This window comes from Bufo bufo, chromosome 2 (assembly GCF_905171765.1).
Source record: "Bufo bufo chromosome 2, aBufBuf1.1, whole genome shotgun sequence".
In the NCBI taxonomy this organism is placed as follows: domain Eukaryota; kingdom Metazoa; phylum Chordata; class Amphibia; order Anura; family Bufonidae; genus Bufo; species Bufo bufo.
In genome coordinates, this window is record NC_053390.1 from 687946293 (window position 1) to 687962473 (window position 16181).

The window sequence follows — 16181 nt, forward strand, 5'->3', positions numbered from 1 at the left end:
ACACATAGCCATAAGCTCAGCTATAGACTTTCTTTGGTTGTGTGACTAAGCATACAAATGCACAGTATATCTATTACTCATTCTGACTTTGACCCTGACCTATGAAGAGCATAAGTCAAACTCAGATGTCAGAGTCAAATATCAAAGTCAGGAGTCAGAGTCAGGTGTCAGAATCAGGAGTAAGGGTCAGGTGTCAGGGTCAGGTATCAGGGTGAGTATTTTGCCTCACGCTGACATTATTATGATATCTGACCATGTCCTAAAATGAAGAATGTAATATAGGACTGCTCCCGTTTTCCTGAGCCATAGCTGAACTGCAGTAATCTGGCTCAGCCACCTCGCAGTCGATGCAGTCTTCTGCTTCCAGATCCATCCACTGTGCTTTTTCCAGTACAAGGCAGCTGTTAAAAATAACTGATCAGTGGGTGTTTCTTGTGTCAGACCCCTACCGATGTAATATTGTTGACTTATCCTGAGGACAAGTCATCAATATCTAGAACCCGGAAAACCCCTTTAGCGTTCATCATAGTAGCATAGTAACAACAATCCATTTATGCTCTTAGCCTGGACCCCTCCATTATGCAATGTGCTATCCAGTGGATAGTTTTAATACTTTTTATTTGCAACTTTTACATTTGTTTTGCAGGATGAATGCTATAAAACATCAGTTCATTCATCTGTCATACACATCAGCAGAAATATATCAGCAGATATCAATAGTGGATATTTTATCGCAAATGGAACTTGTTGATTATCAGCTCTGTGTTTTTTTCAAATTTTAATCTCTAAAATCTTCTGAAGTTGATAAGAGTTTGTGTAGGGAGATTATGTCTGAATGAGGAAGTAATGTTGTTTATAAAGTGCTGCCTAAACTAAAGTACCAGACACAGAGACTTGACCAGAATATCAAAAATCCCTTAAGGTTAGATGATTTATCTAATTGCCTAGGAATACAGTGCTCATAACTTTGTTACGATTACTTCTACATAACTATACATATATATTATACATAAAATATTAATAGTATTGCTAACATTAAATATATTCCCTTATGTATTGTGTTGCAAGATCATGACCACCTCTTCATGGATTGCTAGTAGATACAAGGGTGCTTCTAGTCTTTGTTTTCTAGTCTTTTTAAAATTTAAGATATGTTGTCTCATGGATATGTACTCCTGCATGTTCTCGGACCCCCTTTTGTTGAGAAAGCAGTTTTATGTGCTATTATGTCTCTAGCTTAGTGTAGATATATAGATGTTTTATTGTACTATTCAATATCTCTTATGTTTTAAGAAACACTTGGATACAGTGAAGAGCATTTATTATAGTGTGCAAAGTAAACTCAAGGTCAAGAGAGCACCATTGAAGGGGAAGTAGATCATTATGCTTTTAATTATGTATTTCAATTGAAAGTTTTACAGCGAGGGTCCTATGAGCAGACATATTATTATAATTGAACATTCTTGCATTGTGCATTGTGCCATAATGCCTATTATACATAAGTAAATGCTAAATGAATGACTGCCGTTAAGTGAGCTGTAAGCACAAACACAGGGGCATTGAACATGTTTGCTAGTATCTTTGTAACTTCTTTTGATGGAATTATAGACCTAAGACATTTGGCTTGTCTTTTGTATAGTTTCATATGTGCAATTAGCAAAAATACACAAGGTGCATTCATTTTGGGCTGGGTCATAGCAACTGCTATGGAGGCAATTTGGATTAAAAGGGTTTTGCCATCCCAGACAATGGGGGCATATCGCTAATATATGCCCCCATTGTCTTATAGGTGCTGGTTCCACCTCTGGGACCCGCAGCTACAATCAGAATGGAGCAGGGAAATGAACGGAGGGCGCACTGCGTATGCGCAGCAGCCCTCCATTCATTTCTATGGGGCCGCTGAAAATAGCCGAGCGAGGGCTCGCTTCTATTCACTTCTATTGGAGTAGCGGGAAGCAGCACTTGGTGGTGGACGGACCCCGGGAATTCCGGTGTCCTCCAGCCACAGCTCTCCACGCTCCGTTCTCGTTGTAGGTGCGGGGCCCAGAGGTGGGCCCCGCACCTATCAGACAATGGGGGCATATCCTAGTGATATGCCCCCATTGTCTGAGATGGGAATACCCCTTTAATATAAATCTTAGTTTTACAAGACCATGTGGCACTGTTTGCATACTGTGTGGTAGTATTTTGAGGTCATTACATAGTATGTTGTTGTTGTGGTATTATACTTTTACAGTACGGTGTTATTATTTGGACACTATTACAGATGCATTATTTTTCATGTCCCTTTCTTCAAAATATGGGAAGAAACCCTATCATTCATACCTTGAAAAATTTAAGCGTTTGGCTGTGAATCTGATTAAAAATTAATTGCTGACCATACAAATCTTTTGCAGATATAAACAGTATAAATGGACCAGTGGAGCATTTTTCTGCTTATGCTTCTTACTTTTCATATGAAGATGGACCTGGCACAGGTATCCACATGGCTTTATCCAGTCTGTAAAACATACCATGATCGCTCAATATTTATTTCAATTTAAAGGGAACCTGTCACCTCAAAAATGCATCTACACCCGCCAGCAGTACCTCATAGTAGCCCGCAGCCTGTTAATAATCATGCGCGAGACTTGGGGAATAGCGGCCGCACTGCAGGCTGTCACTCTCAGACAAGAGGGGACGGTTAGGGGGTGTTGTTACCTTGACTTGAAGCAAGGAGGCTGCTGCCCCCTTGACCTCAAGCTGGCCGGCACTATAGCGCTGATGGAGAATAAAACTGTGTTTTTTTAACTTACGCAGCTTCGGACAACAGGATGAAACATATGATTATTAACAGGCTGCGGGCTACTATGAGGTACTGCTGGCGGGTGTAGATGCATTTTTGAGGTGACAGGTTCCCTTTAAATGCATTAATCAGTTCAAGAACATTTTCCCATTCATAATGAGACACAGTTTAAAATGTTTTGGTACATGTGGGTTTGAAAGCAATAGCTTTTTTTGTTCCGTTATTCAAATAATTGCGTTTTTTAATCTGATACAAAGGGCGTCATTTTTATATTAGTATGTTTTGCTTTGTTTTTTCAACCTGGGAAAATAGCACAAAATGCAACTAAAATAAAACATTTTTAATTGTCTCTCTTTTTCATTACAGTAATTATTACAGATGAGCGAATGTCTTAAAATTCATTTCAGCTCTGATTATAGTGAAACGTTTGGCAGATCTGATTCGGGTACCAATAGATTCGACCAAAATTGAAAGTTCTCAGATTGCCCTGAAAAGATGTGTATGATGATCTGAGGTCTCCTTGGATTCATTTTTTATTTCTTGTCTTTTACTTATTCTCTGCTTATTATACACTTATCAATTGCAGAAACCTTGCAACAGGTTTTTGGGGAAAAAGGCACAATCGGGCAACCTCTGTAACCAAAATATACCCTGCTGGTGATGCAGTAAAATATGCTTTTCAATTAGTGCAATTGCACAGTGTCCATTGAGACTATGATGCTTAAAGTATCAGCAGCCAGTAGATTTAAGGTTTTTTATATCAATTGGGCTGCTAGCTGGATCCTGCACATAAAAAAAAGAGCACTGTCTCTTTAAAAACTGTGCAACAGAGTCTGTATGTATATGTGGACAGCTCAACCCTGTAATACACAATAAACTATCTCGCTCTATTCTATCTCTAGTGCTAAAACCTGCCTATCAAGTAATTCAATCTACCTAACTAAATACATCTTCCCAGTTCCTAACAATGTCCCAACTCCCAAGTCTTTAAACTTGCTTTGTCTGTGACAGATGCACACTATCACATTAGTGGCTGAGCTCTGCTCTGCTTGGGATCTTAAAAGGAGCCTAATAGACAAAATCATCCCTCCTGATTGGTTGTGAGGCTGACTGCAAGCCATTATGGCAAGCCCTCCAGGGGCTTGCCCAGTGTCATATAATCCTCCGTCTTCATCTTCTCTGACCTGTTTCCCTGACTAGTGTACTGAATTTGATATGTATTAGTCCAAATAATATTGCCAAAACTTCAAATTCATTTGGAAGTAGAATTTTGGGGAAATTTGCAACAAAATTGATTAGGTTAGAATCAATTCACTTATCTCTAGTCATTATTACATAGGAGATATATAGTTTACAGTCGATTGGGCGGACCTAGAAGCCACATTGTGGACTAGCAGTGGTCTTTCATTTTTATTAAGTTTTATTTTTTAACCCATAGGTTGATAGCACACAGTGCAGTTTTGACTTGCATTCAGGATGCAGTTTTCAATTTAGCTAATTTAGCAGCCTCGTTAAACCCTGGTGTTCTGCATTGTGGGAATGATTTAAGTAATTTCAGCTAGCTACAATAAAAAACTGCATCCTGAATGCATGTCAGAACTGTTTTTGCATTTTCATTTTTCTCTGTTCACATATCCATATGAGGGCTTGTTTTTTTGCTGGACAAGTTGTATTTTCTAATGCCACCGTTTAATGTGGTATACAAAGTAGTGGGAAGCGGCAAAAAAATTCCAAATAGGTTGGAATTGGAAAAAAAAACACAATTCCGCCAGAGTTTTACAGGTTTTGTCCCTACGGTATTCGCTATCCGGCAAAACTGACCTATGCCCTTCATTCTCTGGGTCAGTACAATTACAATGATACCATTTATGTATAGGTTTTATATGTTTAAATACTGAAAAAAATGAATTAAATCTTTTAAAAAATTTTTTTTGCTACATCACCATATTCTGAACCCCATAACTTTTTGGTAGTTATGTCTACTGAGCTGTGTGGGGGGGATCATTTTTTGCAGGATGATCTGTAGTCTTATTGATACCCTTTTGGAGTGTGTGTGTGTGTGTCTTTATGATTACATTTGATTAATTTTATGGGGTAAGAGAAGGGAGGAAAAAATTGTGAATCCGCCATTTTTAGACTTTTTTTCCTGTTACGCCATTTACCATTTGCATTTTAATAGTACGGGACAGGATGATGGCTATGATGCTTATATTTTAATGGTTTATTATTTATGTATTTATTTCTTTATTCTATGGAAAGGGGGGGTGATTTAAATTTTTATATTCTTTTACATTTTTAACTTCTTTAATTTGTTTGTAGCTCCTCTAGGAGGCTACAATGTCCGTTACTTTGTTTTTTAGAGACTACTACTATACTCCCATAAGGAGTATGGTAATTCTCTAATTGCTGATCTCCTATGTTGGCCTGCCACCGGCTGGCCAACATAGGAACTGCAGCTCTAATACACTGGGTCTCTTCAGAGAGACCCAGCCTATTAGAAATAATGATCAACATTTCTGTGTGCTTGTAGCAAAGAGGTTAATTTTGTTTTTGTATTTATTTATTTTACACTTATTACACAAATAGCATTTATTTTTGTCGAGAAAGCTAATACAAGCTACTTATTAATCTATTATTATCCATATTGCTTGCTTTGCTGGCTGTATTAATTTTTCTATCACATTATACACTGTTCGTTTCCATGGTTACAACCACCCTGCATTTCCAAAGGCTTTATACACAGTGCAATGGCAGATTGCACAAAAGTTTCACTACATTATTTTTCTAACACTTCTTGCTACTTTTTTAAAAAGTGTGTGGAACTTACAGAAAGGGCCCAAAAAATTGCAATTGTTCCAGAAAACTGTAGCAAGTTATACCTGAAATCTATGCGAGCTGGTGTAGATTTCAGTTTCTGCAAAGAAAAAAATAGGGGTTATTCAGCACATCCAGGTGCACATCGCCATGGCTGAAAGCACAAAAGCGAAAAACGTTGGGACACATTAATTAAGACCGGCGTTTTAGATGCCGGTCTTAATAACCCCTGTAGCTGGCGGTAGATCGCCGAAGTGATGTAGAGCCGCCAGCCTCTACATTACTTCGGCGTATCCACCGCTAATTCTAAATGTAAGAGAGCTCCCTTGCTGTCTTACATTTAGACCATTTTGTACACCTAAACCAGTAGAAAATGAGATGAGCCTACTGGCCCGTCCCCTTCCCTGCCCACGCTATGCCACCTGGCATGAGCGGGGAAAAAGTTGTAGATTCTGTCTCATCATGGTGTGCGACAGAATCTGCGCCAGATATACGCCATATATCTGGTCATAAATTACCCCCATTGTGTTTGTTTTAGATTTCAATTTCTGGCGCATGACAGCACAAGTGCAGCAAATTCATTAAAAGGAGTGTACCTCTTAATAAATCGACCGCATCTTATCTGATGGCCTTTTTACTAAGGCTGGTGAGTGAAACATCAGTCTTTAGTAAATGACACCCCAAGAGCACAGCGCTTGGCTCTTTCCGTTTTCCCCATAGGCATTGATAGAGCAGTAGGCACATATGTGACCACCTTCAAACTTCTACTGCTATTGAGCATTAGAAAGGAACAAGGGCATGGCTGCTCTAGTGATCAAAGAGGGTCCCAGTGGTAGGTTCCCCAGTGATCAGAAATGTAAAACCTACCCTTTGGTTATGTGTTAAATATCCGCTTTGGCACAAACGTTTTAAGGTCTAATCTTGACTTTTGTTTATTGTGATCCTACCTTTAATACAGTTACATTGTTCCATGTTATATACAATCACAGTCTGTAGTGTACAATGTCAGCAGAAGTAGGGTTCCCATTGAAAAATTACCTGGTCTTTTTCTTTTATCTAGGAGATACAACTGAGTGACAATCCTGAAATGTTTGATGACCAATATAAAGGATGCAGACTGAAGATGGATAAGATCATCCCAAGCATACTAAAGTCTGAAAATGCATCCAATGTAGAATTTAGAAATGATTGGCTTCAGGCTGCAGAATATTGGGAAACAATCAAATTGGACATAAAAAAGCTCCCAAAAGGTTTTCGAAATGAGCATGGGATAGCACTGGTTGCCTATACAAGTAACATGTATAAGGCTTTCAATAAAGCAACAAGAGATGTGGGCAAATTGATACAAAATTACAAGAAGAATTTCAATTTTAAAGCAATGCACTACTACTTGACTACGGCTATGCGGTTGTTATCCAACAAAGTCAATAAGCTGGTATATAGAGGCGTGAGGAATATTCAGTTTATACCTTCTAACAATTCAAAGGGTGGTATCCGGTTTGGTCAGTTTATCTCTACCTCTGCAGATAAAGCAACAGCTACATATTTTGGCAACTCATCATTCTTCACAATAAAAACACGTTTAGGGGTGGACATACAGAGATTTTCTCTGTATCCTTCCGAGAAAGAGGTACTGATCCCTGGATATGAGATTTTCAAATTGTTATCATTTAATAAAGAAACTCACAGCTTCCGCTTGATCAGTAAAGGACTTTCTAAAAGTCGCTTCAACTGCGCCTATTTTAAAAGGTAAGATTTATATGATGGTGAGCAAGAAATAGAGATTACGGTAATTATAATTAACGCAATCAAGTTAACAAAATAACTGATGCGCTCATAAATCAGCACCATGCACATGTCAATGCACCTGCTGTGTAACCCTTCATGGAGCCTTCACAACAGTTTCACCATAAAATTGGTTAATGCCCTAAAGAGGACCTGTCTCCAGTTTACCATTGTAAAACTGCATATGTGCAGCAATTGGCCCTGATCCCTGGAGCCCTCCTATTGTTATTTTTGTTTTGTCCCCCCATCCCCTATTCTTGGCCTGTTTTTTATGGCATCTACTATTCAAATGCAGCAGAGGTAAGCCAAAGGGGCGACCACTAGTCCTCTTCTCCCACATGGAAGAGATCTTCACTGCTTTGATGCTGTCCAGTCAGCATGAACAGTGTGAGAATGGATAAAAGGATTAAAGGACAGAATTGGCTAAAGAAAAAAAATGATTACTCAACTCACCGACCTCTGACACTGCTTCGATACCCGCTACTCTCTGCTACCTAGTCCTGGCTCATGCACGTTCAGCCATCCACTGGCCACCACAGAGACCCATCTCAGCGAGTATTTGGCTGAGCAGGCATTTCTAGTCATTTCCTATGTGTTGATCCAGGACCAGAGGCTAGAGAGCAGTGGAACAGAAACAGCATCACAACAACATAAGAGATGTAAGAAATGCTTTTTTTTTTTATTAATTCTGTCTGGGAAATCCCTTTAAATCTTGATATCTTAAAGGTATTTGAACCTTAATTGAGACTGACAATTACTAACTAACTGTATTTTAATTCACAGCATTTAATGGGTGGACCATTCTTCAAACTCATCTTGCTCGCATCGCTAATGAAGTAGTCGGGCTCTGCTCAGAACAAATTGACGAGGAATAAAGCATAAGGAAAAACCGAGCAAACATTAAGTGTACACCTGCCCACATGCTAGCTTGCATGCTTGTATTCTTTATTATTCTTAGTATGTTATATTGAAATATGCAGTAAAAGGGTTTCTGGTTGCATGTCAAATTATTCACCATTTCAAAGATTTCTTTTTATCACTGAATGGAAATATTCTTATTTATAGTCACGAGAAAAACTAAGTACACCCTCTTTGAATTCTATGGTTTTACATATCAGGACATAATGAAAAAAAAATCTGGTCCTTAGAAGGTCTTAAAATGAGTTAGATACAACCTAAATTGAACAGCACACAACAGATTCCACCGTTTTGTTATTTATTCAACAAAGTGGCTCCCAATACGTCAAAGACTTTTTAACAAGGTTGGATATTTGCAGTGTCAGCCTGAGGTGCCTTGAGACCACCAGTAAAATTCATTCTGGGGGCCCACTGTAAAGCTACATGCATATACTACCTGGTCACACAATGGCAGCAGTAAGATGCTATAAGATGATTGATTATGGACACTCATGTAGTGACCTTGAAAGGGCAGGTCCTTGCGGAAAGGATACAGGCTACACTATACCTAGACATCATCTAAGCCACCTGATGCATCTTATGATGATAAACTAGGTACTTTGTTAAATAATATCCTCAGTATTTTATATGAACATAGGCAAGGTACTGCATAGCATCTCAGCCAGCTTATCTATATGTCAGTCTAATGTGCCATGTGCCACTTGTGCAGGGGGTGTGGGACTAGAGGCCCACTTTGATAAGTGGCCCACCGGGGGATTCACCTGCTTCCCGTGTGCCAGTCCGAGACTGGATATTTGGCTTGGCTATTTTTCCTTGTCATGTTCCAAGGCTTGTTAAAAAGTCAAGCTTTGACTAAAAGGGAGCTTCTTCCAAAAGGGGGCGCTAGCAAGCGGTTTCTCTTTCCCTACGAGATAATACTATAAGTACTGATTGTACTGTCATGATCATGAACATTTAACATGTTAAGCCTGTAGAGACTTAGATGAAGCTCTTTGTTTTTTTGTACTTTTTCTGAGCATTGCATGGTCTGAACTTGGGGTAAATTTGCTGCGGCATCTATCAGCCATCTTGAATGTTTTCCACTTGCGAATAATCTTTGTCACTGTAGAATGATGGACTTCAAATTGTTTTGAAATTGCCTTAAAATTGTCTTCCCACACTGATGGCCAGCAACAATTGCTTAAGATCATTGCTGATGTCTTTCCTTCTTTGCATGGTGTTAACACAATCCTGAATGATCCAGACCAGGAAACGCCAAAACGTCTGCTTTTAAAGAAGTGGTCACACTTGGTGATGATCAATTAATCAAGGGCTTTTGAGTAGCAGCATCTGACTGCTACTTAATCTCCTATTTCCTAGGGAAGCAGTAAAGGTGTACTTAATTTTCAACCCACAGCTTCTGAATTTGGCCTAGTTATTGTAAAATAATGGCACAGTGTAATTTGTCATGTGTTATTTTCATTTAAGCTTGTAGTCACCTAGATTGAGGACCATCTAAGGACCAGATGTTTTTTTTTTTTTTTTTGTGTGCCCTGATAGGTAAAACCATAGATTTCAAAGATGTACTTTGTTTTTCTCATGACTGTATATCTGGTACCAGGGACAGACTGTAATGAAAAAGTAGCACTGACACACAAACTAAACCAGCCCACACACAATAATAATACCCCCCGTATCACAAAAATACATTTGCACACAGTGCTTGCGGTGGTGAAATTTGGTTTACTTGGTCATGCCCTCTTGCCACTCTCTTAACTATGTATGCCACAGGATCAACACAAAATAAAATTGGAACACAGAAGCAAGTAATCACACAGTCAGGAACATTACACTACCACATCACGATCACTAGCATAACCAATAATACCACCATAGAGTCTATACAGGCGCTCTTCAGATTCTTATTATGCTGCAGACTATATGTGAGAAAACAGCACAGATCAGACTCATATGCAGTGGCGTGCCAAGGGCAGGGGGAGGTATAGGGAGGGTGTCGGATGCAATGTGCTCTTCCATTAATTCAGATGGAAGCACTCATTGCTAGAGCGCTGGGGAGCCAGCGGTCCCTTCACTTTCTGACTGCTCAGCTCCTGGCGCTCCTTTCCTCCTGCAGTCCGGTGCACTGAATAGTAAAGCAGGGATTCATCTTCTCCCTCCTTCACCATTCAGCCCTGCAGACACAGATCACGCTGCTGTCCTGTGTAGGAGAAGTCCAGGAATCTGCCTGTGCTCTTCCCATACAGTGCTGCATCGCAATCTGTGCCTGCAGGGGGCCGCTGGAGGAGATCCGATCATCAAGAACAGGACAAAAGAGAGGGCATTACTACTGTGAATGGGGCACAGAGAGGGCATTACTAGTGTGAAGGAGGCGCAATGTGGGCATAACTACTGTGAGGGGTGCATTGAGGGCATAACAAAGGTGAAGGGGTGCAATGAAGACATTACTACTGTAAGAGGGGAACAATGGGGGCATAACTACTGTGAGGGCGTGCAATGAGGGCATAACTACTGTGAAGGGGCAAATTTGAAATATTTCCACTGCAGAGAATGGTCCAAAAATGAAAGTGAAAAAAGGGAGATAATATCCCTACAGTACTATTAAAGCCCTGCCTAAAAGCAGAGAGGTCTCCCGCCTAAATGCGGGAAAATCACCCCCTAATAGAGCGACCCCACTTATCGGTGGCTGACCCTAGAAACAGCTTGCCCTAAAAAATAACTCCCAACGAACAAATTCCCGACGCGTTTCCTCTGTCACAAATATTATGACAGAATCATCAGGGGATGAAAAGATAAGAATATGGCCTAATAGCTCCGAGCTGGATAACTTGCTGGTCCTCCCAAATATTGATATGCAGTCCCTTTCTTTAGCATTCTGATCTACTTCAAATAGGGACACATGGGGTAAAATATGTTAAACCCAACTCTATAGCCAATGTGGTCAGCAGCCGCAAGCAACAGGACATGTTTTACGTGTGGTCAACCTCACGGAAATCAGGGGCAGTCATTACAACTTTGAAAGTGCCAGGTCTGTCTCAATAACCTATGTCCCCATTGACTTCTATTCAGAAATGAGATGCTGAGGTTCCTAACCGCATCATGACCGTGCCGCGTGGTCGTACTCTTACAGGTCAGGCCCTGTCTGACACAGACCTTCTATTTCTCACAGCTGAGAGTTTGCTGCAGTGTTGGAAATCTGTGGGCTAAACAGTTTAGTAACACAAATCTCTTTCTGTCTTGTTACAGTGTATCTACATATAGTCCAGTTTGTGTACTGAGACTGGATAGATTTGTAGTAAACTCAGCTGTGTGAACTATTAGGTCTGTATTGGCTTTCAGCCGCTGGATATAAACGAGTATGTTCACTTTCTCTGAGAGCAAGCAGAGGTCTTAAAATAGTAAGGAATTCAGTATTCAAATTTATGCAAAAGTTGCAGAACATTTTATTAGAAAATTTCTAAGCTTTACTTACATTAACCCATAAATGTATTATAATGTACATCATGTACGCTGTACATCAAGAGGGGGTTACACATGAATAATATAAAACACAAATACAATGAGCGTGAAACTACAGACTGGTACAAAATTAAAGCTGATCCTGCCTGCAAGAGCTGGCAATCTTCATTTTACCAACTAAATGCTGGTAAGTATGCATAAGATAGGGCACTGTCTCTGCCAACCCTTCTGTATGATGCAATAAAATGTATACTACAGGAAAATTTAGACTAGAACATTCATGGTCAGAGGTGCATATCCATCAGGCTAGCATACCGAAAACTAATAACAGTATGGCAGCGCAGCATTTCACATACAAACAATAGAATTGAGAAATGGGGATCATTCTAAACTAAAATAGTATTATACCTACTATAAATGAAAAAATAGAAGCAATAAAATGTATAGTTTTAAATTCACATTTGTAGCAGCCATTCTGAACCAAAAGTACGGTTGTATTCACATGGGCTTGTCTGCATTGCAGAGCGTAGACCACACATCTGCAAACCACAGGCACCAGCCGTGTGCACCCCGAATCGCGGTGCAGATCCATTGACTTCAATGGGTCCACGATCTGTAAGATGTGGCCAAAGACAGGACATATCCTATCTTTGCGGCGTGGGCACACAGACAAGGCTGTGACATGATGATGTGAATGCAGGATGCGTTCAGGATGCGTTCAGTGAAACTCGCACCATTTTGTAAGCAAGTTCAGTCAGTTTTGTCTGCAATTGCGTTCAGTTGCGATTTTCACGCAACGCAGAACTGATGCGTGAAAAAAACACTCATGTACACAGACCCATTTAAATGAATGGGTCAGGATTCAGTGCGGGTGCTATGCGTTTACGCATTGCACCCGCACGGAAAACTCGCTCGTGGGAAAGAGGCCTAAGGCTGAGTTCACACGGGCGTTGCGGGAAAATGTGCGGGTGCGTTGCGGGAACACGCGCGATTTTTCTGCGCGAGTGCAAAACATTGTAATGCGTTTTGCACTCTCGTGAGAAAAATCGTGCGTGTTTGGTACCCAAACCCGAATTTCTTCACAGAAGTTCGGGCTTGGGATCGGTGTTCTGTAGATTGTATTATTTTCCCTTATAACATGGTTATAAGGGAAAATAATAGCATTCTGAATACAGAATGCATAGTAAAATAGCGCTGGAGGGGTTAAAATTTTTTTTTAAAAAATTTAACTCACCTTAGTCCACTTGATCGCGCTGCCCGGCTTCTCGTCTGTCTCCTTTGTTGAACAGGACCTGTGGTGAGCATTCATTACAGGAACAGGACCTGTGGTGACGTCACTCCGGTCATCACATGATCCATCACATGACCATGGTAAAAGATCATGTGATGGATCATGTGATGACCGGAGTGATGTCACCACAGGTCCTGTTCCTGTAATGAATGATCACCACAGGTCCTGTTCAACAAAGGAGACAGACGAGAAGCCGAGCAGCACGATCAAGTGGACTAAGGTGAGTTAAATTATTATTATTATTTTTTTAACCCCTCCAGCGCTATTTTACTATGCATTCTGTATTCAGAATGCTATTATTTTCCCTTATAACCATGTTATAAGGGAAAATAATAATGATCGGGTCTCCATCCCGATCGTCTTCTAGCAACCGTGCGTGAAAATCGCACCGCATCCGCACTTGCTTGCGGATGCTTGCGATTTTCACGCAACCCCATTCACTTCTATGGGGCCTGCGTTGCGTGAAAAACGCAGAATATAGAGCATGCTGCGATTTTCACGCAACGCACAAGTGATACGTGAAAATCACCGCTCATGTGAACAGCCCCATAGAAATGAATGGGTCCAGATTCAGTGCGGGTGCAATACGTTCACCTACCGCATTGCACCCGCGCGGAAATCAAGCCCGTGTGAACGCAGCCTAAGGCTCTGAGGAGTTAGTACACATGGCTTCCTCTCACATCCACAGCTAACACTTGAGTGAGCTAGGGGTGGATCTAAGTCCATCACCCATCCTCCTACAGGAGAGTGATGATTATTAACCCCGACTGAACCATACAGATATATGCTGGTACATTAAAAGGCATTCACATATTAAATAATAGCCGAACAGCTGTTTGAGAAGGCCATAGTGCTTGCAGTAGATCCGTGACCTTCTCGCAGCCTTGCCTAGGCCATGTGACATCACAATCATCTGTCACATAGTCTAGGTGGAGCTGCGAATACAAGTGCAGCCGCTGTACAATGTTCGGCGGTGAGCTGAGAGAAAACCGCTGCACTACTGTAAGCGTCAGTACCTTCTCAAACAGCTGATCAGCAGGGGTCCCAGGTGTCGGGCCCCCTCAAATCCTATCCAGAGGAAAGGTCATCAGTTACAAAATCTCAAAAAACCTGTTTAAATAACACTGCATAACAATAACAATTTGCAAGTACCTTAGTCTGGGGTACTGCACTTGGCTTACTTTGTAGCAAAATGTTGGTGCAGTTATGGTGCCTATTGTTGTATGTTAAAAAAGACTCTTTTCCGCTAATATACGTCCCCTTTTTGACATGGAAAACCAAAACTGGCTTGCTAGGGGATGTAATTTTTGGCACATGTGGTTCATAAATAGGTCTAGATTTCATCGTAAAATAATAATTTACCCTTCTCCACTTATAATTATTATAGTATTCCATGATTAGACATGCAGTATATTTGAGTGCTTTCTGCAACTATGCTTGAGCTGCAGTATGTGTTTAAAAGGTGATGTTTGTCTCCCCCTAGTGTAGATCTTCATTACTGCCTCAGAAACATTTCTAGATTAAATCTTTGCCTCTGACTAAAATGATACAAGCCTTAAAGGTGATGTCTAAGATTGTTCTTAAATTGGCAACGCGCAGGCACCTTTAAGTAATAAACAAAAAAAAAATTTACCCCTCAAATTTCCTTCCGCTCCAGTCCTCTGTGCTCAGGTCCCCACTGGTCTTGTAGTGATGACATCATGTTCATCATTATGTGACTGCTGCAGTCAATCACAGATCTCAACCATCAATGAATATAAATGAATGGCACTTGACAGCTGAGGCCACTGATTGGCTACAGTGGTCATGTAAACGATGAATGTGAGGTTATCGCTGCAGGACAATTAAAGGGCGAGTAATGGATTTGTCTTTATTTCACAAAAAATCTGGGATATTTGCTGTAAATAGAAGGAAATAAAAAATTTTAGGCCCCTTTTACACGAGCGAGTATTCCGCGCGGGTACAATGCGTGACGTGAACGCATTGCACCCGCACTGAATCCTGACCCATTCATTTCTATGGGGCTGTTCAGATGAGCGATGATTTTCACGCAGCAATTCTGCGTCGCGTGAAAATCGCAGCATGTTCTACATTCTGCGTTTTTTCACCCATGCAGGCCCCATAGCAGTGAATGGGGCTGCGTAAAAAACACATTGCATCCGGATTGACTGCGTTGCGTTGTTAACGCAAGTAACTTAGCAACAGTGAATGGATTTAAAAGACAGGAAGTGAAGTTATCAGTGTCTGTCTGCAGGGAGACTTATTATTGCTAGTTATCTTGCCCTTGCGGAGCCAAATCAAACATGAGTAAGGTCCTAAAAGACATTGATGTTCCCAAAATGATAATCCTGGTCAAGGAGCGACCATGTATTTGGAACATGAACTCTGCAGAATACCAGGACCGTTCCAAGAAAGAGCAAGCATGGCAAGAAACTGCCAAAGAAATATTTTCTACAGTTTGGGAGACTAGTCAAGGCCAAAGACGGGAGAGGTCTGGTAAGTAAAAAGTGGACAATCTATACATGTTTGACCCTAGCTGTCCTCCCTAGCATAGCCCATGGCATACGTTATCGTCCCTTATAGCATAGCACATGGCATACGTTATCGCCCCTTATAGCATAGCACATGGCATACGTTATCGCCCCTTATAGCATAGCACATGGCATGCGTTATCGTCCCTTATAGCATAGCACATGGCATACTTTATCCGTCCCTTATAGCATAGCACATGGCATACGTTATCGTCCCTTATAGCATAGCACATGGCATACGTTATCGTCCCTTATAGCATAGCACATGGCATACGTTATCGTCCCTTATAGCATAGCACATGGCATACGTTATCGTCCCTTATAACATAGCACATGGCATACGTTATCGTCCCTTATAGCATAGCACATGGCATGCGTTATCATCCCTTATAGCATAGCACATGGCATACGTTATCGTCCCTTATAGCATAGCACATGGCATACGTTATCGCCCCTAGCATAGCACATGGCATACGCTATCGTCCCTTATAGCATAGCACATGGCATACGTTATCGCCCCTTATAGCATAGCACATGGCATGCGTTATCGTCCCTTATAGCATAGCACATGGCATACGTTATCGTCCCTTATAGCATAGCA

At 40.9% G+C, this 16181-nt stretch overlaps 2 protein-coding genes across 3 annotated transcripts in view; one reads left to right on the plus strand and one right to left on the minus strand.

Annotated features, from left to right (window-relative positions):
* Positions 1-16181, minus strand: part of SCRG1 (stimulator of chondrogenesis 1) — a 200609-nt gene that overhangs the window by 83153 nt on the left and 101275 nt on the right. The window lies entirely within an intron of this gene.
* On the plus strand, positions 888-8267 carry LOC120990115 (ecto-ADP-ribosyltransferase 5-like). Its single transcript, XM_040418672.1, has 4 exons — positions 888-922; positions 2397-2477; positions 6660-7348; positions 8168-8267. Exons 2-4 carry the CDS (start codon positions 2412-2414, stop codon positions 8172-8174), a joined length of 762 nt encoding a protein of 253 aa, XP_040274606.1. The 5' UTR covers positions 888-922; positions 2397-2411; the 3' UTR covers positions 8175-8267.

What these genes read in the sequence shown, in the direction of transcription:
- LOC120990115 (XM_040418672.1), top strand. Translation starts at nt 2,412, where the DNA reads ATGGACCAGTGGAGCATTTTTCTGCTTATGCTTCTTACTTTTCATATG. An exon ending in TGAAGATGGACCTGGCACAG is followed by an intron (nt 2,478 to 6,659) that starts GTATCCACATGG and finishes TCTTTTATCTAG; the next exon opens with GAGATACAACTGAGTGACAA.